At 46.8% G+C, this 25,367-nt stretch overlaps 2 protein-coding genes across 4 annotated transcripts; one reads left to right on the forward strand and one right to left on the reverse strand.

Annotated features, from left to right (window-relative positions):
- Positions 1-1,329: 1,329 nt before the first annotated feature.
- LOC123389628 (spidroin-2-like) lies at positions 1,330-5,952 on the reverse strand. 2 transcript variants are annotated; one of them, XR_006604252.1, is made up of 3 exons: positions 5,121-5,952; positions 1,830-1,914; positions 1,367-1,400 (listed from the first exon to the last, which is right to left on the reverse strand). XR_006604252.1 is itself a non-coding variant. In XM_045071588.1 (2 exons), exon 1 carries the CDS (start codon positions 5,950-5,952, stop codon positions 5,143-5,145), a length of 810 nt encoding a protein of 269 aa, XP_044927523.1. In that variant the 3' UTR covers positions 1,330-1,914; positions 5,121-5,142. The 2 variants fall into 2 exon arrangements, 1 of the variants encoding a protein (XP_044927523.1); XM_045071588.1 differs by having other exon boundaries at positions 1,330-1,914.
- Positions 5,953-6,359: 407 nt separating this feature from the next.
- On the forward strand, positions 6,360-25,249 carry FOXJ2 (forkhead box J2). Of its 2 annotated transcripts, none has more exons than XM_004766607.3 (11): positions 6,360-6,663; positions 12,847-13,193; positions 14,474-14,548; positions 15,480-15,548; positions 15,702-15,842; positions 16,288-16,486; positions 18,947-19,333; positions 19,734-19,835; positions 20,397-20,606; positions 21,231-21,329; positions 22,508-25,249. In XM_004766607.3, the coding sequence occupies exons 2-11, from the start codon at positions 12,861-12,863 to the stop codon at positions 22,594-22,596; spliced, it is 1,704 nt and encodes a 567-aa protein (XP_004766664.1). In that variant the 5' UTR covers positions 6,360-6,663; positions 12,847-12,860; the 3' UTR covers positions 22,597-25,249. The 2 variants fall into 2 exon arrangements, with proteins under 2 accessions (XP_004766664.1, XP_044927522.1); XM_045071587.1 differs by lacking the exon at positions 6,360-6,663 and adding an exon at positions 12,520-12,631.
- Positions 25,250-25,367: the final 118 nt, after the last annotated feature.

The raw sequence follows: 25,367 nt of genomic DNA on the forward strand, positions 1-25,367 counted from the left end.
TACACGTTCCTCTCGTGCGGGCAGAGGAGGGGAAGGACGGACCCTATGGCCTCGGGCGCCAATCTTTCCATTCAGTGCGTCTCTCCTCCCTTCCCACGTTCCCGGGTCGGAGCTGACACGGGAGTGGGAGGGACTGTGTGTCTGCCGGGCTCGGGGAGAGGCTAACGCTTCTTAAGGTGGAACGGAGCTGTTGGGAGGCTGGGCCTCAGAACAACCGGGATGTGACGTCCTCCCGCCCTCCAACCACGTTTCTCCGTTTTTCATCTCTAGTCCCCTAACCTTACTTCTAGGCTTCGTTTTAGGGAAAACAAGCAGGTTAGGAAGAGGATATAAAGTTAGCGTCTAAAACTTAAAATAATAAAGTTATGGAAAGGAAATACGCACCATGGAATTTTTCCTTTGTGATTTAATCTCTGCTGTGTTCTAGCTCTGCTGTGTTCTATCCCTGCTGTGTTGTTATCCCTAGATTACCCTTTAAGTAGCAGCTAGAATTTATTCTGATATGGAAACGTGAGCTCGATTTTGTCTAATAAATATTTCCAAATGAATCGCTTGTATGTGCATTTACCCCATATCCACTATACCTGACTGCAGCCTCGAAGCGAAGCAAAAATCCTGTGCTCCATAGTTGTGGTTTACTTCCTACACCTTCTAACATCAGGTCCCTTGAAAAACTGGAAGAGTGGAGGTGATATGTTGCACAGCCTTGCAGTCTTGGCTCTAGTCAAATCTTTCCATTTGTAAAATGGGGATAATACCTACTCCCTAGGTTTACTGTCACTGCTAAAAGACATAGCATTAATGAAAACATTGTAACCTGAAAAGTGTAAGCATAGCTAATACAGTATTATGAATACAAAGTATATAGTAACAGCAAACACTTGAATAATCCTTACTATCTTCTAGCACTTTTTAAAACAATATTTTAAAAAAACTCTACCCCTAACATGGGGCTTTAACCTGGGACCCCCAAGATCAAGAGTCGCAGGCTCTATTGACTGAGCCAGCCAGGTGCCCCTTAAAAAAGTATTTCATAAAATTTCAAACACATACAAATGTAGAGAGCATAGTATTTTATTTATTTATTTTTAAAAGATTTTATTTTTTTAAAAAAGATTTTATTTATTTTATTTGACAGAGAGAGACACAGGGAGAGAGGGAACAGAAGCAGGGGGAGTGGGAGAGGGAGGAGCAGGCTTGCTCCTGAGCAGGGAGCTCAGTGCAGGGCTAGATCCTGGGACCCTGGATCATGACCTGAGCTGAAGTCAGACACTTAACGACTGAGCCACCCAGGCGCCCCCAAAAGATTTTATTTTTAAACACCTCTACATCCAAGGTGGGGCTCGAACTCACCACCCCAAGATCAAGAGTCATATGCTCCACCAACTCAGCCAGGTACCCTGAGAATAGTTTATTAAAAAACAAAAACAAAAACAAAAAACATGTGATAAGCAACCCCGGTTGATCTTTTATCATCTAAACCTCTTTCCTCCCATCACTTGATTATTCTGAAGGGGATTTCAGGCATTCCATGATTAAATACTGCAGTATGCATTTTTAAAAGAGATCCTTAAACAATAACACAGTACCATTAACACATCTAATATAACAATAATTCCTTGATATCACCAGAGTCAAGATTGAAATTTTACTGACTGCTTTATAATATCTTTTCCAGTTGCTTTGTTCAAATCAGGATCTCCCTCCACCCAGCCCAAATGTCCACATATTATATTTGATGGGTATGTCTCTTGGTCCATATACATTGCATTTGCTTGGTATGATTTTTAAGCCCCTTTAAGCTTCAGACTTTTTCTCTTTGCACTTACCTAAATGCTTTCTTTACATGCATGAAGTCATCTCATTTTTCCACAACACTGTGAAGTAGGTACTATTATTATTCCCATTTTACTACTGTTGAGGAAACATAACAGTTAAGTGATTTAAGTTCTCACAGTTATAGAGCACCAAAGCTGGGATTTGGATACACAAATCATATACACAAATCATACGTTTTATATAACACGTAAGTCTTTAATAAATGCTCCCGAAACGGTATTGTGACATATTAGTCACCAATAGTATGAAGAAACGATTTGCTCAAGGTAGACTAACACTTGTCAATTATGTAATATGTTCTGTTTTAGAAAAGTTTGAATCCTTACATTTTGGTTTTTTGCATTTTCAGTGACTTACTCTCTCTTTCCCTCTCTCTAGAGCTATGTGTTTGTGAGCTCTACACCCACGGTGGGGCTCAAACTCATGATTTCAAGATCAAGAGTGGCATGTTCTCTACTAACGGAACCAGTCAGATGCCTCTCAGTGACTATATTTTTATTCCGCTCCATATCACCCTTCTTAATGCAAATGTACAGAGAATGAATGCAAGTGTTTCCCCCTGTCTTAGGGTGAAATCAAAACAAACATAGGTTTATTTATCACTTTTTCTAATTTAAAAATTACATAAGCAAAACCCATAAGAACACTAACTATAGATATAGTAGAAAATGAGGTAAATTAAATTATCTTCAAGTTCACATCTTTGGTGTATATCCACTTGTGTCTCTGTGTATACTCAAATATATACATACGCTTAAGTATATATTTAATTAAATTAATTAATTAACTTATTTATTTGAGAGAGAGGGGGCGAGCATGAGAGGGGAGAAGGTCAGAGGGAAAAGCAGACTCCCCATGGAGCTGGGTGCCAGATAGGACTCGATCCGAGGGCTCTGGGATCATGACCTGAGCCAAAGACAGTCGTTTAACCAACTGAGCCACCCAGGTGCCTGATAAGTATATATTTTAAAAAGCAATTACATGATTATATTATACAAACTTTTTTTTTTTTTTTTTTTACTTATTTATTTGACAGACATCAAGAAAGAGGGAACACAAGCAGGGAGGAGTGGGGGAGGGAGAAGCAGGCTTCCCATTGAGCAGGGAGCCCTTTGTGGGCTTCAATCCCAGGAATCTGGATCTTGACCTGAGCGGAAGGCAGATGCTTAACAATTGAGCCACCCAGATGCCTCTATTATACAAACTTTTAAAGCATGATTTTCTCCCTGGAATATATTCAGATATATGAAAAAATTGGTTCTTTTAAAATAATGTATACCTATTGTAAAATATCTAAATGGTAAAGAAGATGTAAAAAGAAAATCAGCTGTCTATTATATAGACATAACATTATTTATTTAAGAGTTACCCTATTATGGTTATTTAAGCAAATTTTCTCATTTTCTACAGTCACAAATAATGCAGAAAATATCTTGCATATATTAAATAATTTCTTGAGCTTCTAATTCTCCAGTAAAGGATGGTCTAATCCTTCCCTTGCTTTCTCATTTTTAGTACTACTTCTGTACCATGCCTCTCAAGTTCCACATATATACAAAAATGTCAAAAATGATTGACAAATGAAACATAACAAAACATCTAACATGTAGCAAGAAGCAAGCATTTGATGCCAAGTTATCTGTGTGTGGGAGAACAAGTTAATATTTCAAAAGGGGGAAAATACAGGGCGCCTGGGTGGCTCATGTCATGATCCCAGAGTCCCTGGATTGAATCCTTGGATTGACTCCCGCATGGGGCTCCCAGCTCCATGGGGAGTCTGCTTCTCCCTCTGACCTCCCCTCTCTTGCCCTCTCTCACTCTCTCTCAAATAAATAAATAAATAAATAATTTTTTTTTTAAAGGAAGGGATACAGCTTAAATTGGGATAGTGGAAGGATGGAGAGAAAGAAAAGACTCAACTGGGCTTCATTTCCTATAAATTTAAGGATTTTTTTTTCATATATATATATATATATATGTTTGTGATCTAGATAGATCAATCAATCACAAACAACCAATTGACCTTTCTGCTTTCTATTTATGTAAAGGAAATCCATCTATTTTCTTTTTTATTTGAGTATAGTTGCCCACAATGTTACATTAGTTTCAGGTATACAACTGTAGTGATTGGACAAGTTTATCCATTATGCTACATTCATCATACATCTCTATTACAACAAGTTTAAGGATGTTTTTTAAATTCTGACAGTTCATGACAATGGAATAGAAGTTGAGTTGGGACTTTGGAGTTACTTGGATTTGTTAGTTTAAGTCCTGGTTTTGCTACTTACTAATCATGTGAATGTAGACACAGTCATAATCTCTAAGTCCGTTTTCTCATCTGTAAATGGTACTTTCGGGTACCATAATGGTACTTTATGGGATTGCTAGAAGAATTAAATGGGGTAACACATGCAGAGTTCTTAGCTCAATGCCTGGCACACTGTAAATATAATGCAATTTTATACAAGGGTAACTTAAACAGTATCATACATTTAGCCAGAAGATAAAAGACTTTACTATCTAAATGTGAAATGTAGTCATCAAGTTGTAATCCAGAATACGCAGTCTTTTCTTTTGAGCAATGCAAATATTTCATGGATGATATTTTTTGCTTTCATATTATTTTATGTGATATAAATTAGAATAGTTTGAGAAAAGTTTAGACAGGTCAGAGGGTGAAATATGTAAGAGTTTCTAGAGGAATAATATGACTGAAGGAGGAAAAGTTAGAGGTGGGCTCCCGGGTGGCATATTCTGTCGTCAAGTGAACTGAACGAGAAGTCATGTTTTGCATCCTTTGTATACTGTACAGTTTAAAAAGCATTTTCAGGGGCGCCTGGGTGGCTCAGTGGGTTGAGCCGCTGCCTTCGGCTCAGGTCATGATCTCAGGGTCCTGGGATCGAGTCCCACATCGGGCTCTCTGCTCAGCGGGGAACCTGCTTCCTCCTCTCTCTCTCTCTGCCTGCCTCTCTGCCTGCTTGTGATTTCTCTCTGTCAAATAAATAAATAAAAAAAATCTTAAAAAAAAAAATAAAAATAAAAAGCATTTTCACATCAGTTATCTCCTGTGGTCCTTGCAACAGGCCTAGTGGGTGGGTAGTCAGGGCGAGTATCGAGGTCCCCTCGTCGCTCAGCCCCCGCGGAAGAGGGGCCTTGTACAAGTTCATACGGAGTTTAGCCTAGAGTTCTCTCCGTGACACGCTCCTTCTCTCTTCACACATCCGCTCCTTCAACAGCACGTACTGAACTCCAGGATGGGGTCAGGATGACAGACTAACCTGGTCCCAACGCCATACCCCCTTAAACACCGTCTCCGGGGAGCGGGAAGCCCATCAGCGCCGTTCCGGAGAGAACACCTCGGGTCGGCCGTGCAGAGAACACCCCCGAAGGCGCGTGTGCAGTCGCGGCGGACGGCGTCCGGCGTGACCGGGGGACCGTCCCGACCGAGGGCAGGGGGCTGCCGTCGCGCGCCCAGGCGAGCTGCTCGCGCGGCCCAGTGGCCGGGCGGCGGCGCCCCACCCCAACCCCGCGCCATCCCCCGGCTCCGGGCCGCGCGTCTCTCCCGGCGCCGCGCACCCCGGCGGCACGGCCCGCGGCTCGGCGCCGCCCGCTCCTCCTTAACCCGCGCGGGGAGGCGGCGGCGGCGGCGGCCTGGCGGGCGGGGGAGGGGGAGGGGCGTGGAGCGCGGCGCGGAGGCCGGGGAGGAGCCGGGGCCTGCAGCGGAGCCGAGCCGAGCCCGAGCCCGAGCCGAGCCCTGACACTGTCCGTCCGCCTTCTGGCTCCCACGGAGCCCGGACTGGCCGGAGCCCGAGAGGTGGCAGCGCCGGGGGCCTCACGCGCCGAAGGGAGCGGACCGGACGGGACGGGACTAGAGGAGGCGCTGGCCACAGTAGCCAGGGACCGGAGTCGGCAGCCGCGGCCTCCCGGACCCTGCTGCCCAGGCCAGCTCAGGGAGAGCGGGGAGTAGGAAAACCCCACCCTCGGGGGCACCCCGGAGCGGAGGCGGGCGCGGGGACGGGGGCAGCCTCTCTCGCCGCTGGAGCGGAGACCCTTACCGCCACTCGGGCGAGGGGAAGAAGAGACCCCTGTAGGGGAGAGGAAAACCCCCATCCTGGCCCGGGAATAGACCTCCAGAAGTAGAAAGGGGCGATCCTGCTAAAGGAAGCAGACAGCGTGAGCCCGCCCCAGCGTGCCTCCACCCCTCCAAACGCACACTCTCAGCAGTTCAGGACTTTTGAGGCTAAGAGAAGGGGGGACATGCCTGTGGAGTAGGCGCCCTCCATCCTATCCAGTACTCACAGGGGAGAGGAGTCCTTACATTCAGAAGCAGAGACCACTCCAGGGAAAGAAGAGGAGCCGGCTTTCAGCCTTTCAGGAGAGGGGAAAGACTCTCCTCTCAACTTCCTTGTACCTAGACAGTGGAACAGGGCAGAGCCCCTCCGCTCAGATCTCCAGCAGACAGAAAGAGCCCTCCACTCCCGAAAGATCCAGTTTGGGGGGGAGGGGGACTCCCCCAAGGGGGAGGAGACAACTCCAGGTTCGGAGAGGCTCCTCCCCTCCTCCCCAGGGTTACAAGCAGGGTGTGGGGGGTGTGCCACCTTCCCCAGGTAGGACCTCCTTCTCCTCCGCCGCCTCCTCCCTCCGCTCCTCATCCTCAGGGGACCCAGTTCCCCCCGACCCCAGCTTGGGATGCTCAACCAAGTACAGGAAGAGCCACTGAGGATGAAACTCTTCATCTGCCTTTGAAGAGGGGAGTCCCTCCAGCCCCAAACTCCAGTACCAGGTGGTTCCCTCCCTTTGCTGGGGGAAGCTTGGAGACAGGTTAGTGCTTTCTTTAACCTCTCTGTCCTCTTTAGGTACTAGTGGGGGTAGGGGCTGAGATGGTGGCTCTTGGGTTTCATCACTGGGGAAGGTAGAGTAATAACTCAGAGAATCCTCTGGGGAGTGTGTTCTGAGGAAGCTCCTGGCTTCAGACTTACACCTTCTGCAGAGGCTCTGTGAAATGGGTTTCTTAATGTTTGGGGACTCGATGGATGGAATTCCTTTGAGGTCCCTGGGGACACATAGGGTTTCATGCTGAGGACAAAGGGGTATCAGCAAATGCCTGCATTTTCAAAACTGCATCTGTACTGTGTAATAAGGATGGACACATCCCAACCAGACTCCCAGAGCGCTCTCCATTCTTGGGCTTTCTTACCTCACTAAAGTGATCGTGGCATTTCATGGCCTACACTTGTCTAGGGCTTCCAGTGATACTACCTTGTCTTACCTTGTAAGCCTACTTCAGCTTCATGTCCGCCAGAGCTGTTCTCTCCTACCCACTGTCTCCTTGACAAGAAAATCAGCCTGTCCCCACTCACCCTTCCTCTGACACCAGGAGGCCTCCTCTTGTGGCTTACCTATTCCTGGATGGAAGCATGGCTCTGTCAGTAAAATCCAAAGGGACAATGGAAATCCCTTCCTAAGGCAAGAAGAGAGGATACAGGGGAACGCTAACTCTTGGGTTGAAGTTCTTCCCTAGTGCTGGTCCTGTACCACTGCCCTCATGTCCTGCACAGCTCCTGTCCACAGCTCCTGTCCTTCACTGACAGTTCCTCAGGAAAAAGCAGATCCTGGATAGGAAGAGAGGGGTGTTGCTGCTCAGCCTCCCTCCAGTCTTCCATCGAAATAAGTTGCCCCCTTCCCCCACCACCGGGAGATTTGACCTGTGATAAATCTCCTTTAAGAAAAGCACCTAATAGTTTCATCTTTTCCCTTCCCATTTCTTGTTTGGTTCTGTGTCTCTGGAGTCTGGTATTTAAGTTTTCTTTCATGAGATATGGAGCGGGAATCATCAAAGCCCAGAATCATCAGAAAAGTCGGGAGAAGGGTGCCAGGAAATCCTTCTAGTGGATGCTGGGCGTTTAGCAGTGTGTCTTTCCACCTGGGACCACTAGCTGGGCCCCCGCTTTCCTGCCTCAAATTCTGTGTGCACCTCACAGCAAAACCAAGTGGGAGGCTTCCATCTTACGTGGGTTTTTATGTTTCCTTCTTCTTTCTCTTTCTGGGCCTTGGTGGGCTGTGTGAGTCCCTACATACGTCCACTTGGCCCTGGAGACTACCTGTTAGTGGTATATGAGGCAGGGGTATAATCCAGGTCCACACAGCTGTGCTAGAGAGCGGTGTACATATGTCTCTTAATTCAGGTGAATGGGGCTCTGACTCTGTTTCAAGTGGGTATGTGTGTGGGGACAGTTGCGTTGCACTTTTCGGACTAAGCCTCCAATTACCCAGAATCCTGTGTTTTTGGTAGGCCTCTTGAAGCAGGCATCCCCTGCGGGAGGACATGGAGAGGTTGTTGGTAAGGCTGCCCTGCTGGGAGGAAGGCCTTGGCCTGCCCTGGCCAGTTGAGAACCCTCATGAATGGCTGCATAAGAGTCCTTTCTTGTGGTAAGGCTGCTCAGTGTCAGGCTGTGGCCACTTCTTCTAGAACTAGCGAGAGAGTTTTATTTCTGGTATCTCTGGTCTCAAAAGCATGAGGCTCCTTGGCTCTTACCTCTAGAACTCCCTCCCCCACTTCGTGAAAAGAGCCGACTCTAGTGTAATAGCAACCCATTTCTCCCAAAGTGCTTTCCCAGATGCTGGAATGCAACTTGTTGAGAGACTGAGAGGGAACTGTATCACAGTGGCTCCAGGTGGGCCCCCCTCCTGCCCCCCAACAGTGCAACCGGCCTTACTAGGACGGAGTTTCCCTAATTCTCCTTGCTTCTGTGGAATCTGCTGGGAGCAGATGGCTGTTGGGTTGGATTAACTATGCTTTAAAGAGTGGTGTTTTCCAGATCATGTCTTATGGCTAGACCTGGTCCCTGCTGAAAAGTAGAGATGATATCCTCTTGTTCCTTCATCTTTGAAGTCTGCGTGGTCCTAGAATTGGTCCGTAGTGGGGTGACCTTATCCCCAAAGTAAAAAGTGGAGTTTCTGACATCTCGAAAGCTATTGCAAATTCAGTGCAGGTTTTGTAACATAAACCATGGCAGTCTTGCTGTTTTCAGTCTTAACCTCCACGGTCTGCTTTCTCATTTCCAATATTCTCTGTTTTGCCTCATTCAAAAATAATAATAGCTACACTTACCTAACACTTACTAAATGCCTTAAAAATATTAACTTGAGGGGCACCTGGGTGGCTTAGTGGGTTAAAGCCTCTGCCTTGGGCTCAGGTCATGATCCCAGGGTCCTGGGACTGAGCCCCACACCGGACTCTCTGCTCAGCGGGGAGCCTGCTTCCCGCCCCCCCCCCCCACCTACTTGTGATCTCTGTTTGTCAAGTAAATAAACAAAATCTTTACAAAAAAATATTAACTTGAGGCAATCCTTACAACAACCCTGTGCAGGTGCAGTTATCATCTCTATTCTATAGAGGAAGAAATGACAACATAGAGAGGTTAGGTAACTTGCCTGAGGTTGCACAGCCAGTAAGGAGTGGAGCCAGGATTGAAACCCAGGCATCCTGACTGGTAATTGGTAATGTGGTAAACTCAACCGCTGCTCTATTAGTGCTGGCATTCTGTCCAGAGCAGGAAGATATCACTCCTTAATACCTGACCTTGGCACCATACAGAGAATAATTCCTGGCCTTTCAGATAAAGTGGGAAGAAAACTGTGCCCGTTATTTTGGATCTTACACATCTCATCCAGGATCAGTCTTCCACACCAACAGAATGTCTTTCTGTTTTTCTCTGCCTTTCTCCTGGTACTGTAGTCTTCATTAGATGTCCTGTGGATGTGATGGAGCCTGCCCTTTGGCTGCCTTTCCCAGTTTCTATGGGTATTTCCTTTCAGTCTTCCAGCATGCAGAGAAGAATGTGGCCTGACTCAGGTTCTGCCCAAGCCCAGTGGCACAAGGCCCACCTGGAGAGAGAGGTCTGGGTAACTAGGTTGGTTGGACTAAGAAATGGAAGTAGCTCTTGTTTGCCTTTCTAATATTAGCTCTGAACATTAGCCTCGTGCCATTATTTTGGGGAGCATGGAATGTGTGGCAGCCACAAGCTCATTAAGCTTCATTCACTTCCCTCCAGGGATGAAGCTTTGGCAGTGTTGATGACTTCATCCCTTTTATTGAAGGGGGAAACTGAGGCATCAAGACTTCAGGGAGCAAGGGGTGGCTAGGGACATTTAGTGAGTCAGGGTCAAGGCTGGGAATAGAATGGAGGGACCTCATCTCTGAGGTTCTGTGCACTGGACGGCCCTTCCAGAATGGGGAAGTGACCGGGGTGAGGAAGTGGGATGGGTTAAAGGAGCATGGTGCCAAAAGATCCGGAGGACCTTCTGCTGCAAGCTTCTTGTAGCTGGTAAGATTAGGATATATTTTGAGTGCTGTGTGGTATCTGGAGGGCTGACGGGGAGGGTGCTGGAGAAAGGTTGAATTTAACCTCTCTTAACCTGGTGCAGGGGTAAGGGTAGGGAAAAGCATGGAACAACTAGCAAAGGCTGGCAGTGCTTCCCTTTCTGGAATTCACAGTGATTGGATTGGCATGGGTTCTGTAAACCACTTGAAGTCTACTCTCATGTCCGTGTCCTATGTTGGGAGACTTTCAAATGAAGGGTCCACGGAAGGCTTCTGTGTTCAGAAGTTGGGGTTTCCTAGGGATCTTAAGCAGAAGATAATAGGGAATTCTTTTTTTTTTTTTTTAAGATTTTATTTATTTATTTGACAGAGAGAGATCACAAGTATGCAGAGAGGCAGGCAGAGAGAGAGGGGGACTTGATCCCAGGACCCCAAGATCATGACCTCAGCTGAAGGCAGAGGCCCAACCCACTGAGCCACCCGGGTACCCAATAATAGGGAATTCTTTATAGACCTCCCCTTCTGAGGAGGACCGAGGAAAACCCTGGTCACTGAGAACCTGCTTATTGTCACAACACTGTTCGGCTGGGATAACCCAGCTATAGGACCAATTCACTGCCCAAAGTGCCCTGCTTTACTCCAGATGCTGTGGCATTTTGATTCAGTAATGCGCTGGGAGGTTTGAGGCTTCCTGGAATGATTAGATGTCCCTATTAGCTTCCAAGTTTCCATGATATTATAAGGCAAGGTGGTGGTGGTGGGCTGTAAAAGAGGGTGGTGGGGAGAGAGGCTACCCATAAAGGGGAAACCCTTTCATGATACTATTTATAAACATAGCTTTTTTCTTTCTTTCTTTCTTTCTCTTGTCAAGTGATTCTTGGGTTTCAGTTGGGTCTCAAGCTGCTCAGGCCCTGAGGCATAAGGTGTTTCCCTCAGCCTTGTGGAGTGGGTGTGTTGCTGGGGAGGAGCAGGGTGCCGACTACTTGTGTGTACATGCAGGAGTTGTGTGGGTGGGGAATTTGGGGGAGAACACAGGGTGAGAAAAGGAGAAAAGGAGAAGGGGTAAATCTCAAGGGGAGGAGAGCCCCAGCTGTGGGCTACAGAGTGAGCTGACAGCTTGCAAGTTGTGTTGGAGGCAGGAGAGGGGGGTAGGCAGTCGTACCTGGGATTGAGTTTTTAACGGCAAAGGATGTGGATTTGTGTATAGTCGAATCCATACCGCTCGTGCATTTTATCTGGGTGCACATTTAGAAATTACATACACGATGTGTTTCTGTCCGGGATTCTGAATTCTGAGGCTCGCTAGCCCTGGTGGGGCCGTCAGCAGGGCCTCGAGAAGGAAATACTGGCAGGACTCTCCTCCCCGGGCGAGCAGGCACAAACCTCCAAGCGGCAAGTGCTTAGGGGGTTGCTGGCATGGGCTCTCTGGGAGCGCCAAATGGCTACCAAGCGCTTCCTGCCAGCCTTTCTAGACCCTGCAGTAGCAGAGAGCACCCGGCGCTCTTCACCTCCCCCCACCAAGACGTCACTCCGGCTACACCGATCTGCCAGCGAGAGCGCCCAGGGGGTGTGGGTGGCAGCAGGGTGTGCAAACATCAGGCGTGGGCGGTTTGGCAGCGCCAGGAGTTTGCATGGAGGTGCAGCAAGCGTGCGTGCCTGGCTGGGAAGGAAGGAGAGAGGAGGAGGGCGGGAGAAGGGGAGCCAGCTCTTAGCCCCAGAGTGGCTATTTTTAGCTAGGCTATCTGATTGTTACGGTGTGCACACAGCTGGGTGTCCCCCACCTCCTGGCTCAGTGAAGCCCAGCGGGCTGGGAGGTGGGAGGTCCTTGCCGATGCCTTCTTCCTGGTGTTGGTGTCTGTGGGCGGGAGCCGGTCAGGGGCAGCTTTAAAGGTGTGAGGGCGGCTCTAACTCAGGATCTGTTACCTCTGTGTGTGGCTTTGTGCTCTGCTGGTAATGTACATCGCATATCTCATTGTGATCTCTGGGTATGGGGGCCACTGTTTACATGTGTGTCTTGCCTCTGTCCTTTGCTGGTCCTCGTGCGTAATTTATGCTTGGGGTAAATCGAATATGCCTCCTGTGCACATATATGGGATAAAAAGGCGAGGGGTCAAATTCACCCACTGTGAAACATCTGTAAAAGTGTTGGTGTGTGCTTCCTTGCTGTATATTTGTGTTTACTCGGACTGTTTTTCTTTTCTTTTTTTTTCCGGACTGTTTTTCTTTACATGTTCACTTGTGCTGTCTCTATGTATGTAAAACAAGCATCACATAATTGGAGAGTAGACTTTAGCTGATTTTACCTGGTATATTAAGTTTTTAAAAAAATTATGTGGTTTAAAATATTATGTTGTAGGGCTCCATGTAAGGAGGATTGAGGGAATACCTCAGTTGGGTGGGGGTCTGACTTCTTAGTGCTGAATGGAGAGTCCTGTTGGCTGTGTTCTACATTGAGATGTAAGACTGGTAAGTACCAGTCTGTCATCTAGTAGATGATTGGTGATATGTTGTCTGGGAGCTTTGGGAACACTTGGTTGAGGGCTGTTCTGCGACAGTCTCCCATGGGGGAAGAAACTCTACTTCCCTTAGAGCACTAACATTTGAATATTATTTGCCACTAGTAACCAGCTATCACACTCACCTGTTCTAGTTTCCTCTCCCCTTTGTTCTCTTCTCTGCAGAACCCAGAAGTACCATGGCTTCTGACCTAGAGAGTAGCCTCACCTCCATAGACTGGCTCCCCCAGCTGACCCTTCGAGCTACCATCGAGAAGCTTGGGAGTGCCTCTCAGGCTGGGCCTCCAGGTGGCAGCCGCAAGTGTCCCCCAGGCTCACCCACAGATCCAAATGCCACCCTGAGCAAAGATGAGGCAGCAGTGCACCAGGATGGCAAGCCACGATACAGCTATGCCACCCTCATCACCTATGCCATCAACTCCTCTCCAGCCAAGAAGATGACCCTCAGTGAGATTTACCGCTGGATCTGTGATAACTTCCCCTATTACAAGAACGCTGGCATTGGTTGGAAGGTGGGATGACTTCTGTAACCTGCGATTGTTTTTAGCCTTTGACAGCCTTTTTCTCTACTCTACTCTTTTGTTTCTTCCTCTAACCTGGTCCAGTTCACTCTGACCTGTTTCAGAGATGCGTGAACTTAAAATCTTATATCTCCCATCCCCTACTCTTTTTCAGAGTTGAACAACTTTCATAAGGTATATCAGGGAAACTCCAGTGATATCGAGCCACTAAGTATAGTTATGAGGATGGCAGGATGCTGTTGCTCATCATACCCTCTTACCTTCTGAGTCTTCGAAAAGGAGATTCATTCATTTCACAAATACTTATTGCCACTCTACTATGTTCAAGTCACTGTGCAAGGGATGGCATTGCTTCTTCCTACCTAGAGGTAGGAGTCTCATCAGATTTCCAAAGCTTCATTACACGTAGTCCTCATCTTCTGAAAAATTGTATACCAGTAATAATAACAATAATAGTAATAATGATAATAATAAGGTCCTTCACCAAGAGCTCATCCGCCAAGCAAGTAGTAAGAGGATAAGTTGTTTGGCTGGCAGTAAAGGAAGAAGGAAACTCTTCTTCCAAGCAAAGAAGGAAGACTGCTGTTCCCCATCTTTTGGAGCAGCAACTCATTTGCCAGTTGTTGAGAAGGAGGGGGGATTTAATGTAGTTCTTTCACTCTGTAAATCACCGGTTGACATACAAATCAAATGATGAGCTGGAGACTACTGGAAGCGTTCAGCTTTTCCTCCATGACCCTGTCCCTGTTAGCTACCACAACACCCAGTCTCGTCCAGCACACAGCTGCAACATTCTTTTTTTCCTCCAAATGGAGCATTCCAGGGGGCTGTTGAGAGAACAAAGGTGACCTTGTGCCTTTGTTTTGTTTCAAATTTATATTTGCTTTTATTTATATAAACAGTCTTAAAGGGGAGATTAAAATAAATTAAGGTAGATATGTATCTGTCTTAATTTTTCAGGTATATATATATATATATATATATAACCAGAAAGATTATATAGTTGTTGTTTTTTATATAGATACCAGAAGCACCTGGTAGTCAAGTTTATAGGCATTACCTCCCATCCATTTAATTTCTGCATTTTCTCATCTCAGGGCTCTTGCTATCTGCTAGATAAGGTCCTCCATCAGTATAGTTAGGAGGTCCTAAGTTTGCCTGATACTTGAACTTTATGATATGTTATGTTCTTTTGTGTCCCTCTGTGCCCTATTGGAAAATTTTCTGCTTTACACCATGCTGAAGCCTAACTTGCTTCTCTGCTTCCCTAGAATTCAATTCGGCACAACCTTTCTCTCAACAAGTGTTTCCGGAAGGTGCCCAGACCTCGGGATGACCCGGGGAAGGTGAGACACTCCTGTAAGCATTGAAAGGAGGGGCAGGAAGGAGAGAGGAGTAGTTGACAGCCTAGAGTCCTGTGGCTGTTTTAATTACCCAGAAGAGGAAATCATGTTAATTAGAGAAGCAGCTTTATTTTTTCTCAAAGGAAGAGCTTGGCTATCACGCTTGTGGGCCCCCACTAGCATGAGTGACTAAGAAAGATTTTTTTTTTTTAAGACTTATTTATTTATTCGTCAGAGAGGGAGAGAGAGCACGCATGAACAGGGGTAGCAGCAGGGAGAGGGAGAAGTAGGCTCCCTGCTGAGCAAGGAGCCTGATGTGGGACTAGATCCCAAGACCCAGGGATCATGACCTAAGCCAAAGGCAGGAGACAACTGAGCCACCCAGCCATCCCTGAAATCCTTTTTTTAAAAATAGAATTATATATGGTAAAGTTGACTTTAATGCCCCCTTTCTTATGTGTGGCCCTCTTTTTAGATGTGAAAGGTAGGCTAAATAACCTTTGTAAGGACTTTTCTCTGCAAAAATCCCATGACTTTTATCTTCAAAAGGGAAAAGAGATAAATCAGTTTCTTCTTTCGAAAGATGTGGATGCTCGAGTTCAGGAGAGCCTTGCCACAGATCACACAGAAGGGGATGGTTGTGTGTGGGCATTTCCAGCTCTTTGAACAAGATACCAGAACAATCAAGGCCTGTGTTTGGACCACCAGTTATAGTTATACCCCTGACATACTCATTGAACTTTTAGGACAAATTTATTCCTCAAAAATAGCCAGTACCCTCGGAACTCTGTGTGATTCTCCAGTTATTTTTCTTAATATAACTTTTTTTTTTTTTTTTTTTGGGTGAAAATCCTCCCAACTATTTGCTTTTCCAAAGGTGGGAATTTTCATATATAATGATTTTGTTTTCTGTGGGTTTGGGTTCTCCTTCCAGGGCTCTTACTGGACAATTGACACCTGCCCTGACATCTCCCGAAAGAGAAGACACCCTCCAGATGATGATGTAAGTCCCCACCTGGGCCAGCAGCTCGGGCTACATCCTGTCTTGTAGTTTTGGTCCTTTCCTGTGTTTGGGGCAAAGGGTGAGCTGAAACCATGGGTCTCAGGAGGATGTTTAGTTTCTGCTTCCAGATTTCTGTTCTTTCCCAACCCTCAGCTATCCCAAGACTCACCAGAACAGGAGGCAAGCAAGAGCCCACGGGGAGGTGTTCCTGGGGGTGGAGAAGCCTCACTGCCTTCCGAGGGGAATCCTCAGATGTCCCTTCAGAGCCCCACTTCTATCACAAGCTACAGCCAGGTAAGAAGTAGGGGTGTCAGGGTGCATGGGGACGGATGGATGGGTGGATAGGTCATTGAACAGAGTCATAGATCTGCCAGTTGGAAATACTGTATTATCTGTGATGTAGTAGGCAGATCAATTGGGAAAGAAAGGGAAAGCAGAAAAGGGAAGCTGAGAGAGAGAGAGAGATATGTAACAGAACGTTGAGAAAGATCAGGGGGATGAAAAGTAGTGAGAAGAGAAGAAGGGGAGCCAAAAAGGTTATGAGAATGGAAGATGGATGGAGCATGGGAAAATGGCTCGAGGTACATCACGATAGGAATCAATGAGACAGACGGGGAAATGATGTTCATTCATTGAAAAGTTAGGACAGGATGAAGACAAGCCAGAGAGCTTGGTGACCATGAAAGGCTCCTTTCCTGATATAGCACATGGATTGAGTCTCTCTTACTCCTTTCTGCAGGGCACAGGATCTGTGGATGGTGGAGCGGTGGCAGCAGGGGCTCCTGGCCGAGAAGGTGCGGAGGGTCCTCCTCCCCTGTATAACACCAACAATGACTTCAAATTCTCCTACTCAGAGATCAATTTTCAGGACCTAAGCTGGTCCTTTCGCAACCTCTACAAATCCATGCTGGAGAAATCCTCTTCCTCGTCTCAGCATGGTGAGCCTGCTGTTGGGATGAGGGCATTCTACTCCTGGATCGGTGGTACATTCTCTTTCCCTTCTGTGTTACTTTTCACATGAGGAGAGGCTGATCACTGGTTAGGGGAAGCATCTCAAGAAACCAGAATTGTTTGGAGTCAAGCTCTTCTGGCTTAGTTTGGAGCTGTTTTGGAGCTGTTTTGAGAGGCAGGCTGGGTTATTAGCTTCAGAAAGTGAGTTCAAGGGCTGCAAGCCCATCATTTAGAGGATGGCCACTAGGGGACAGCAGTGGTTTGCTTTCCCTCAGAATCCGTTTCATTGTGAGACAATTTAGTTTTTTAGCATATTTCTAGTTGCTTTAAAAAAAAATTGTGCTCACTTCGGCAGCACATATATTTTTAAAAAGATTTATTTATTTATTTGAGAAAGCGAGCGAGTGGGAGAGGGGGTAAAGGGAGAAGATCTTCAAAAAGACTTCCCACTAAGCGCAGAGCCCACCCTGGGGCTCGATCTCATCACCCTGAGATCATGAGATCATGGCCTGAGCTGATATCAAGAGTCAGACACTCAACCAACTAAGCCACCCAGGCACCCCATGTTAATTTTTGTTAGAAAGAAATCTCAAACAGATGCAAAAATAGAGAAAATAGTATAATACACCCTTAGGTTTCCAACTTTTAAGATGGCCCAGTTTAATACATGGCAATATTTTGTTCAGCTCGTTTCATTTACCACCCACTTTTTTTTTTTTAAATGGGAATAATGTAATGCAATTCCCAGATGTGCTATCCCACCTATAGGTACTACTTCATTGTGAAGTCTTAATGATAAAGACTTTGTTATCCACTGCCATTATTATTCTTAACACAGTCAATAATACTTCCTTAATATTAGTTTATATTTGGTCCATACTCAAATTTCCTGTATTACCGTGTGAGAGTAAAGTTCATATTGGAAAGCTCCTTTGAGAGATCACCTGGTCCATATTGGAAAGCTCCTTTGAGAAATCACCTGGTCCAGCCCTCTGCGACTCATGTTTGTTTCTGTTTTTATTTATTTATTTAGATTTTATTTATTTATTTGACAAACAGAGCACAAGCAGGGGGAGTGGCAAGCAGAGGGAGAGGGAGAAGCAGGCTCCCCGCTGAGCAGGGACTTGATCCCAGGACCTTGGGATCATGACCTGAGCCAAAGAGAGATGCTTAACCACTGAGCCACCCAGGTGCCCCTTGTTTGTGGTTTTAAAGAAATTAGAGGTGGGGGTCGACTTCGGGTGAGGCATCAGAGCCTCTTGTTCTGTGTAGTTGCCGTGTACAGGCCTCAGGGTTTGAACGGGATGATGAAAACTGATTAGCAGCCACCTTTTGGAAAATTTATATTAACTGCTGTGGATTTCTTCTTTTATATCTTGGGGGATTTAGAGCTGGAGTTATGCGCTGAGATTGTAGCCTTTGCTTGAGAAAGGAATCCAGGTCAGATGATTGATTGATCAGAAGTGTGGATCAGGGAGGGGCTGTCAGAGACAAAGTGAAAAATTAGAGTGAGTGAGGATTCAAGTGTTCACTCAGATTTCATGGTGGCTGAAAGCTCCTGCCCAGCCTCAGTCTCTAGTTCTTCCCTGCCCAATGTGTGCCAGAAATTCATCCATCCTTAATCTATGCCTCACCCAGCTCCGTTTGTTGGTGGTAAAACCAAGTAGGTAGTAACAGCGACAAGTGTAGATACAGTAAGGAAGAAGAAAGAGTAGGTACCCAGTGGCTTTATTTTAATTAGTAATTTACCTTTTATTTATTTATTTGAGAGAGAGAGAGCACGAGCAGGGGAGAGAGGGAGAAGTACACTCCCCGCTGAGCAGGGAGCCTGAGGCAGGGTTCCATCCTAGGACCCTGGGATCATGACCCAGCCAAAGGCAGATGGTTAACAGACTGATCCACCCAGGCGCCCCTGTGATTTACTTTTAAAACTTCACCTGATATCTGTCTGCTCTTGACACTGATTCCAGGCCTACCCCCAGATCCCTGAGGAATAGAATGAAAGATACATGCTAACCTTTTTGCTAGAATTCGAGCAGTTGTCACACTGTCAAGGCCCTCCATCTGTCCGTTGTATCTATAGAGGTGGGGGAGCCATGGAGGGCAGGGGGAGCCCAGAGGATCGTGCCTTCTCAGGACACCCTTAAGTCTGGGGTTTCTATCTGACGCCTCCCATCTCATCCCTGTGGAAGTCCTGTTCAGTGAAAATTGAACTGGGGTGTTGGTAGGCTCAGTCGGTTGAGCACCTGACTCGGGGTTTCCGCTCAGGGTTTGGGGATCAAATGCCCCACGCGGTGCTCCATGCTCAGTGGGGAGTCGGCTTGAAGACTCTCTATCCCTCCCCCTGCTCGCAGTGCTGTCTCTCAAATAAATAAACCTTTAAAAAAAGAAAGAAAAGAAAGAAAAATGCATGCCCAATTCACTTGGCTGCTTCTTCCACCCTCCAGGCTTCTCGTCTCTTCTGGGGGACATGCCGCCCTCTAACAACTACTACATGTACCAGCAGCCGCCACCGCCCCAGCAGCAGCCGCAGCCGCAGCCACCCCCGCAGCAGTCGCAGGCGCAGCCGGCTCCCGCCCAGGGCCCCTCCTCTGTAGGGGGTGCCCCTCCGCTACACACCCCAAGCCCGGATGGGTGTACCCCACCCGGGGGGAAGCCGGCTGGGGCCGAAGGCTACGGGCCTCCCTCCGTGATGGCCATGCACCCACCCCCGCTGCAGCACGGGGGCTACCACCCGCATCAGCACCATCCCCACCCCCACCCTGCCCCGCAGCCACCACCGCCGGCTCAGCAGCAGGCACAGGGCCAGGCTCCTATCAACAGTACTGGCTTTGGTGAGTACGGAGGGTGTGGTGGGCTCTGGGAGGAGGGCGGGCTGGCCTGCTTGTTCTGACTGGGTCTGGAGATGCAGTTGGCCAGGTAGTTAACAGTGGGTCTCTAGCCTCCACCCTTCCCCACCCCCCCACCAGCCCCTGCAGGAGCCCCTCTGAGCCCACTGAAGTTGCCACTCAGAGCTCCGTGTTTTGGGATTCTTGGACCACCTGGGATTGCTTTACAGATTCTCCTGCCTGGGAGCTAGGCTGTCTCTCCCTAAAGCTATCCGCTTTACTAGTCCTCCATCTTCAGGGAGGGAGATTTTCAGATTATCCTGGTGATGTCATTGACAACCTTGCACGTAGTCAGCGGGCTGCCACATCACTCTCTTTATTTTCCACCCTCCCCGCCCCTTTATAGCCTTTCCTCCCGACTGGTGCTCCAACATCGACTCCTTAAAGGAAAGTTTTAAGATGGTGAATCGGCTCAACTGGTCCAGCATTGAGCAGTCACAGTTCTCAGGTGAGTGAGGAGAGGAAGATGACCAGAGGGGAGAGGAGGACCTGGTGAGTGGGAAGCCTAGTAGAAACCAGCACCAGAAGGGGATGGTGAATTGAGCTTTGAGGAGGGAGGATTCCATTGTTTTCCCTCCATATCTCACAAGGCAGATGATGCCAGTGTTATTTGCAAATTAATTTTAATTAATTTTGCCTGAACTCACCCAAAATATGACCGCGTTTTATCCTACCCTGTTTTGTCCCTGGAGTGGGAAGGCTCTCAGGAATTCAGAAACCGGACCACGATTTTGTAGTTTTGTCACTGTTGATGGGCTAATTCAATCACTCCCTTTGAAATTTTGTTTTCTTTACCAGCAAGATGGAAATTGTAACAAGAATTTAGGAAGGAGCCAACAGAAGAAGAGTTTGAAAATGTAGAGCTCTAGGAGATGTCAGTTATTCTTGGCAATGAATCTAGTCCGTAGTGTTGATTTGTGATGTGGTGGGAGCAGTGAGATGGGGGCGGATATGGTAGGGGCTTTGGGACCTCCACAAAGGGTAGCCCTTCTTGCTTCTCTGTTTGTAGAACTGATGGAGAGTCTGCGACAGGCAGAGCAGAAGAACTGGAGCCTCGACCAGCATCACATTGCCAATCTGTGTGACTCTCTCAACCACTTCCTTACCCAGACTGGTCATGTGCCTCCCCAGGGGGGCTCCCACCGGCCACCAGCCTCTGCCCGTATTGCTGACTCCTGTGCCCTTACCAGTGGCAAACAAGAGCCAGCCATGAACCAAGGTAGTGAGCCAAGCAAGTTACCAAGGAGGTGGAGGCTCTGACGAAAAGAGAGGGGGAGGAAAAGGGCAGAAGAGAATTGAGCAAAGTCATCTGATGAGCAGTGACCCAGACTGAGCAGTGGGACTGGTTTGTCTGCTACGTTGACTGAACATCTAGTGCAATCAGTCAAGTCCTGTACTGAAACACTGTATGAGTCCCTTTTCCACCTTAATTTGGGAGATCAGAATTACTTATGAAAAGGGAGGAAAAGGTGCTCATTCCAGATGTGTGTGTCAGTAACCCCTACCCAGATCATATCAGATGGGGTTGTGATTCTCTACAGTTACACAATCTTCAGACCAGTGTAATGAGAGAGGTTCAATGATCATGTTTCTCTATTTGTCATCCTTTGACTAGCCATGATATGTCATAGTTGTAGGGACCATTAAGGTCCCTTTTTGCCCTAAGTGGTGAGGACTGATGGCTCCTCCAGAAAGCCTTTAAGCCTGCTGAAGCTATAGAACAGAGCAAGGAAGGGAGGAGACATCAAGGAGAGAAAGAGTACTTCTTTCCCCCTCTATATTGGGCCCTACTTCACTGAGTATAATGAAGTCTGCTCAAGTAACTCTTGTCTTGCTTTGGCAGTGAACTCTTATGTGCACCCACAAGCCCCCCACCTATACCCCGGCCCATCACCAATGTACCCAATCTCCACCCAGGATTCAGCAGGATACAATCGCCCAGGTAAGAGCCAGGAAGCTTGCTTCTCCCACAGCCCAACACTCTCTACCCTGACAAGTTGTGTTTGCTTTCCTCTGGCTCTGAGCCTGCATTCTCTTCCCTCTTGCTCACCCCTGCTGGGAGTATGTGAGCCTTCATGATTCCTAAGGCTGGAGGGTGGGCCCCTTGCTAGGGAGGTATATGTCATGGGAGGCTAAAGAAGACTGATTTACTTTGAGCATAACTTGTGCCTGCAATAATAAAAGGGAGTAAAAGCAGGGGTGCCTGGGTGGCTTAGTCAGTTGAATGTCTGACTTTGGGTCAGGTCATGATCTTGGGGTCCTGGGGTTAAGCCCTACATCGGGCTCTGCGCTCAGCGGGGAGTCTGCTTCTCCCTCTCTGTCTCCCTCTCCCCCTGCTCATGCTCTTTCTCCCCCCCCCCCCAGCCAAATGGATAAATAAAATCTTAAAAAAAAAAAAAAAGACAGTAAAAGCATGCAAATAGACCAAAGATGTTGAACATTTATGTCCAACTTTGTAAGGCAGATGTGCTAACCACTACACCATGGAACCTATGTCCAACTTTGGAATCTAGATGGAAGGTATGGTCAGGCAGATACATTGAGCACGTTATACAGACATACCTGCTCTGTGCTCATGTCTGTTTTCCTGTCACCTGACTCCTGTATCAGGGGTCTGGGATTGAACTACCTCTGATGGTGGTGGAGGTAGACCCTAACTTGCCATAAATAATATAAAATGAACAGATCGTTTGCTTTTAAATACATTTCAGAAAAATTGCTGTTATTATCCTGCCTAACCACAAGGGTTTCGAATTTTTTGGGTGACATCAGACTCTTTGTCCATATCTTCCTTATCCATGTAACACGTCTACAAATTTCTATACTGTGATTTCATATAATAGTACATTGTGTATGTTTTTTTCATTACTACATGGTTTTCATAAGTATAATTCTTGGGGGCTGCATAGTGTTAAATTGCCATGTGCCCTCGTTTACTCTGGTTTATTTCCTGGACCCACTGGAGTGGCACTAGCAACGGAAACAACTCTGGGCTGATAAGGAGCATAGTTTCACCAGCCCTTCCTCGTGGTCCTATTCAGGGCTGAGCACTGCCTATCTAGATGGATAGAATAACTTCCCATCCACTCTCCTTTTAATTTCTTTGTCTCTTCCTGACAGCACACCATATGGTACCTCGGCCACCGGTCCCCCCTCCAGGTACCAACGAGGAGATCCCTGATGACTTCGACTGGGACTTGATCACTTAGGGCCTTATGGAGCATGGCCATGAGCTCAAGGCTGGGTGGCGAAAAGTCTGGCAGTGGGGCAGGAGCAGCCCCAGCCCATCTCTTCCTCCTTGCTGTATATACTTACATATCCTCTTTTTTCTTGCTCTGTCAGAAAAGCCACCACAAGATGCTGCCGAAGATAACCCCCCTCTTTCCTGCCTCCTTCTTCCTCTTCCCTCTTGTTTTTTTCTGAATTCTTTTTTTATTATTCTTATTATGGTATTATTATTATTATTGTTATTATTATTATTGGTTATCTGCTGCCCCCAGTCTTCTGCCCTCCTTCACAGACCGTGTCTGTCCCTTGCTAATTTAAAATCATCTGGCCAGAAGGTGAGGCCTTGGTGGCTACAGAGAAAGGTTTCAAATTTTGATTTACCTTTCTCTTTGAGAAACTCAATGCTAATCTCACTGTCTGACCCTAAATTGTTTTCTGTTCCTGTCAGTTCAGTCTAGTACTAGAGAAGCCACATTCTCAAGTAAAAAGAGATCTAAAACACCGCTGGGCAGCCATGAATTTGCAGGTTTTACTCAATGGTGCTAATTTTGTCCTCTGAGCTCTTCCTTGTCCCTTTTATCTTCGATCCTTACTTCTCCCGATCCTCACTTCCCATCTAGGGTAAGAGTGATGGTGGTGGTGCAGAAGGGTGACCATTAAATCCTAGAAGAATAAGACTTATGGGTTGGGTGGAGTCAAGCAGTGCAGAGGGTGATGGAATATAAAACAATCAGTTTCTATATGCTACTAGAAACTTCCATGGGCTTGTTCCCAGCCCTTAGTCTATTGGAGATAGAGTTGGTCTTGCTTCTGTGGTAGGGATGAGGATACCTGTTCAGCGTAGGAGATGGTTTCAGTTTAACCCTTTTGGGTTTTTAAACATAGTTTTCTCTGGAAATTAACTGTGGCTCATATTTGCATTTACAAATTATTCTATAGTCCCCCTTCCCCACTCAGCAAATACTATTTTGTCCTCCTTCAGTTGCTGGCTCAACTCTTCCTCCTCTTTTTTATCTTCTTGCCCCCATTTTCTGGAACTCTCAAGAAAGAAAAGTAAGCCATTATCACTCTTTCAGTTTCATCATGTCCTAGGACAAGATGGGAACCTCTTTCCTACTGATCATAGCAGAACCAAACCTACAGCGTTGGTGGTAGGGGCGTGGGGAAAGGGAAAAGGAGCTGGCATACACATAGGTAGGGAATATTTCAATTATTTAATTATGTCAGCAAATGCTTCTCTTGGAATCCAAATCACTGGGGCTGAAGCTTTTGCCATTTGACTTTCAAGGGGTGAAGGAAATTGGTAGAGGAGATTAAATAATCTAGAGAGGAGAGTTTGTGAGGGCCAAGGGAGACCCCCCAGAAAGAGAAAAAAGGTATAGGGACAACTTCTATCCTTTAATGAGAAATGGCCATGAGTTACTGCTGCAAAGTACTTAGTGTGTTTCACGTTCATTGTTGAATACTAGTTACGAGAGGGAAGAGCAATTTTACTTCTGTGTTTATTTCACTGAATGTTCACTTTCCGAAAGCTGCAGGACAAACGTAAGGAGCGGACAAGGCCACTCTCTCTGATTTCTGCTCTTGTTCATATTCTTTTATTTACCCAGGACTTCCAGGAGATCTAGCTTTCCACTCTTCTGCTTTTCCCTCACCCACCCCTTTCTTTCTTTGTAAGGGGGTTATATATGAGAGTTTGTTGAAGAAGGCTGAAGCAAACGGGCAAGAAAGGGCGGTTAACTAAAGAGCACTTTATTTTCTGTGAAGTTCTTTGTAAGAAATGGGGATATGAGTGGATTGAATCCCCCGTTTTTGGGCAGTCAGTGGGGTTGAAGTATGACACAATATTTCCCATTGGGGAAAGGAGAATTTCTCTTAGAGGGTGGCAAAATGCCTTTGCCCTGTGTCTTTGTTCTAGGCATCTCTTCTGAATTCCTTCCAGTCAAGGTGCCTCCTATATACACAACTTCCCATCTGTTCTTCCCAAGATTTCCCCCTTTACAAATGATTATTTTCTCTTTTCTAAACCCCCTTTCTACTCAGATCCACACAGGATTTACGAGGGTAGACGAAATTGTACATGTAAATGTCCCTTGTTTATAATTCATCTGTGTCTTCTGAAAATTAGTCTCATGAAGACTCTGGTGGGCAGCCAGAGTAACTAAAGTTTGGGGCTAGGGGTGGAGACTGGCCATCAGGCCTCCTGGGATTTTAGCTCCCTTCCATTGAACTCAGCCTTGCTAGATGGCACAGGACAAAACTTACCCTCTTTGGGCCTGTTTCCCCTCCCCTCCATGAAATGGAAAGAATACTACTTTTTCTTGTTGGTCTAGCATTGCTGGGCTCAAAGTATAGTCATTGTTGTATTGAGTGACGTGTGCAAAAGTGCAGGCGCTCCTGCCTCCAGGAGGAGATAAGGGAGAAATGGGAGGAGAGGGACAGATGGAGCGGTCACGTGGTATAGATCCACTCATCCTCACTTTCCTCTCTTCGACCCCCAGGTTTCTAGATTGGTGAGTCCTTCGTACCACCTGTAGTGCTTTGCATTGGTGCAGGCCGGCAAGGGGGTGTATGATCTCACAAGTTGTTGTGTTTTGCATGCTTTCTTAATAAAAAAAAAAAAAAAAAAAGGAAGAATGTTTATGGTTTAATCTTACTGGTGCTGGTCTCAGATTTCTTTTTGCCAGGGTAGGAAGGCAGGAAGGGGGAAGCATTTGTCTTCAGCTGGCCTTGTACCCTTTCCCTGCCTCCC

The sequence above is a fragment of the Mustela putorius genome, unplaced genomic scaffold (genome assembly GCF_011764305.1).
Source record: "Mustela putorius furo isolate JIRA1106 unplaced genomic scaffold, ASM1176430v1.1 tig00003988_pilon_pilon_pilon, whole genome shotgun sequence".
NCBI classification, from domain to species: domain Eukaryota; kingdom Metazoa; phylum Chordata; class Mammalia; order Carnivora; family Mustelidae; genus Mustela; species Mustela putorius.

Bases quoted from the DNA above. Each gene is read 5' to 3' on its own strand.
- FOXJ2 (XM_004766607.3), top strand. From the start codon at position 12,861: ATGGCTTCTGACCTAGAGAGTAGCCTCACCTCCATAGACTGGCTCCCC. The intron at 15,843-16,287 runs GTAAGAAGTAGG...TCCTTTCTGCAG, and splicing joins CTATCACAAGCTACAGCCAG to GGCACAGGATCTGTGGATGG. The intron at 21,330-22,507 runs GTAAGAGCCAGG...TCTTCCTGACAG, and splicing joins AGCAGGATACAATCGCCCAG to CACACCATATGGTACCTCGG.
- LOC123389628 (XM_045071588.1), bottom strand. From the start codon at position 5,952: ATGGGGGTTTTCCTCTCCCCTACAGGGGTCTCTTCTTCCCCTCGCCCG.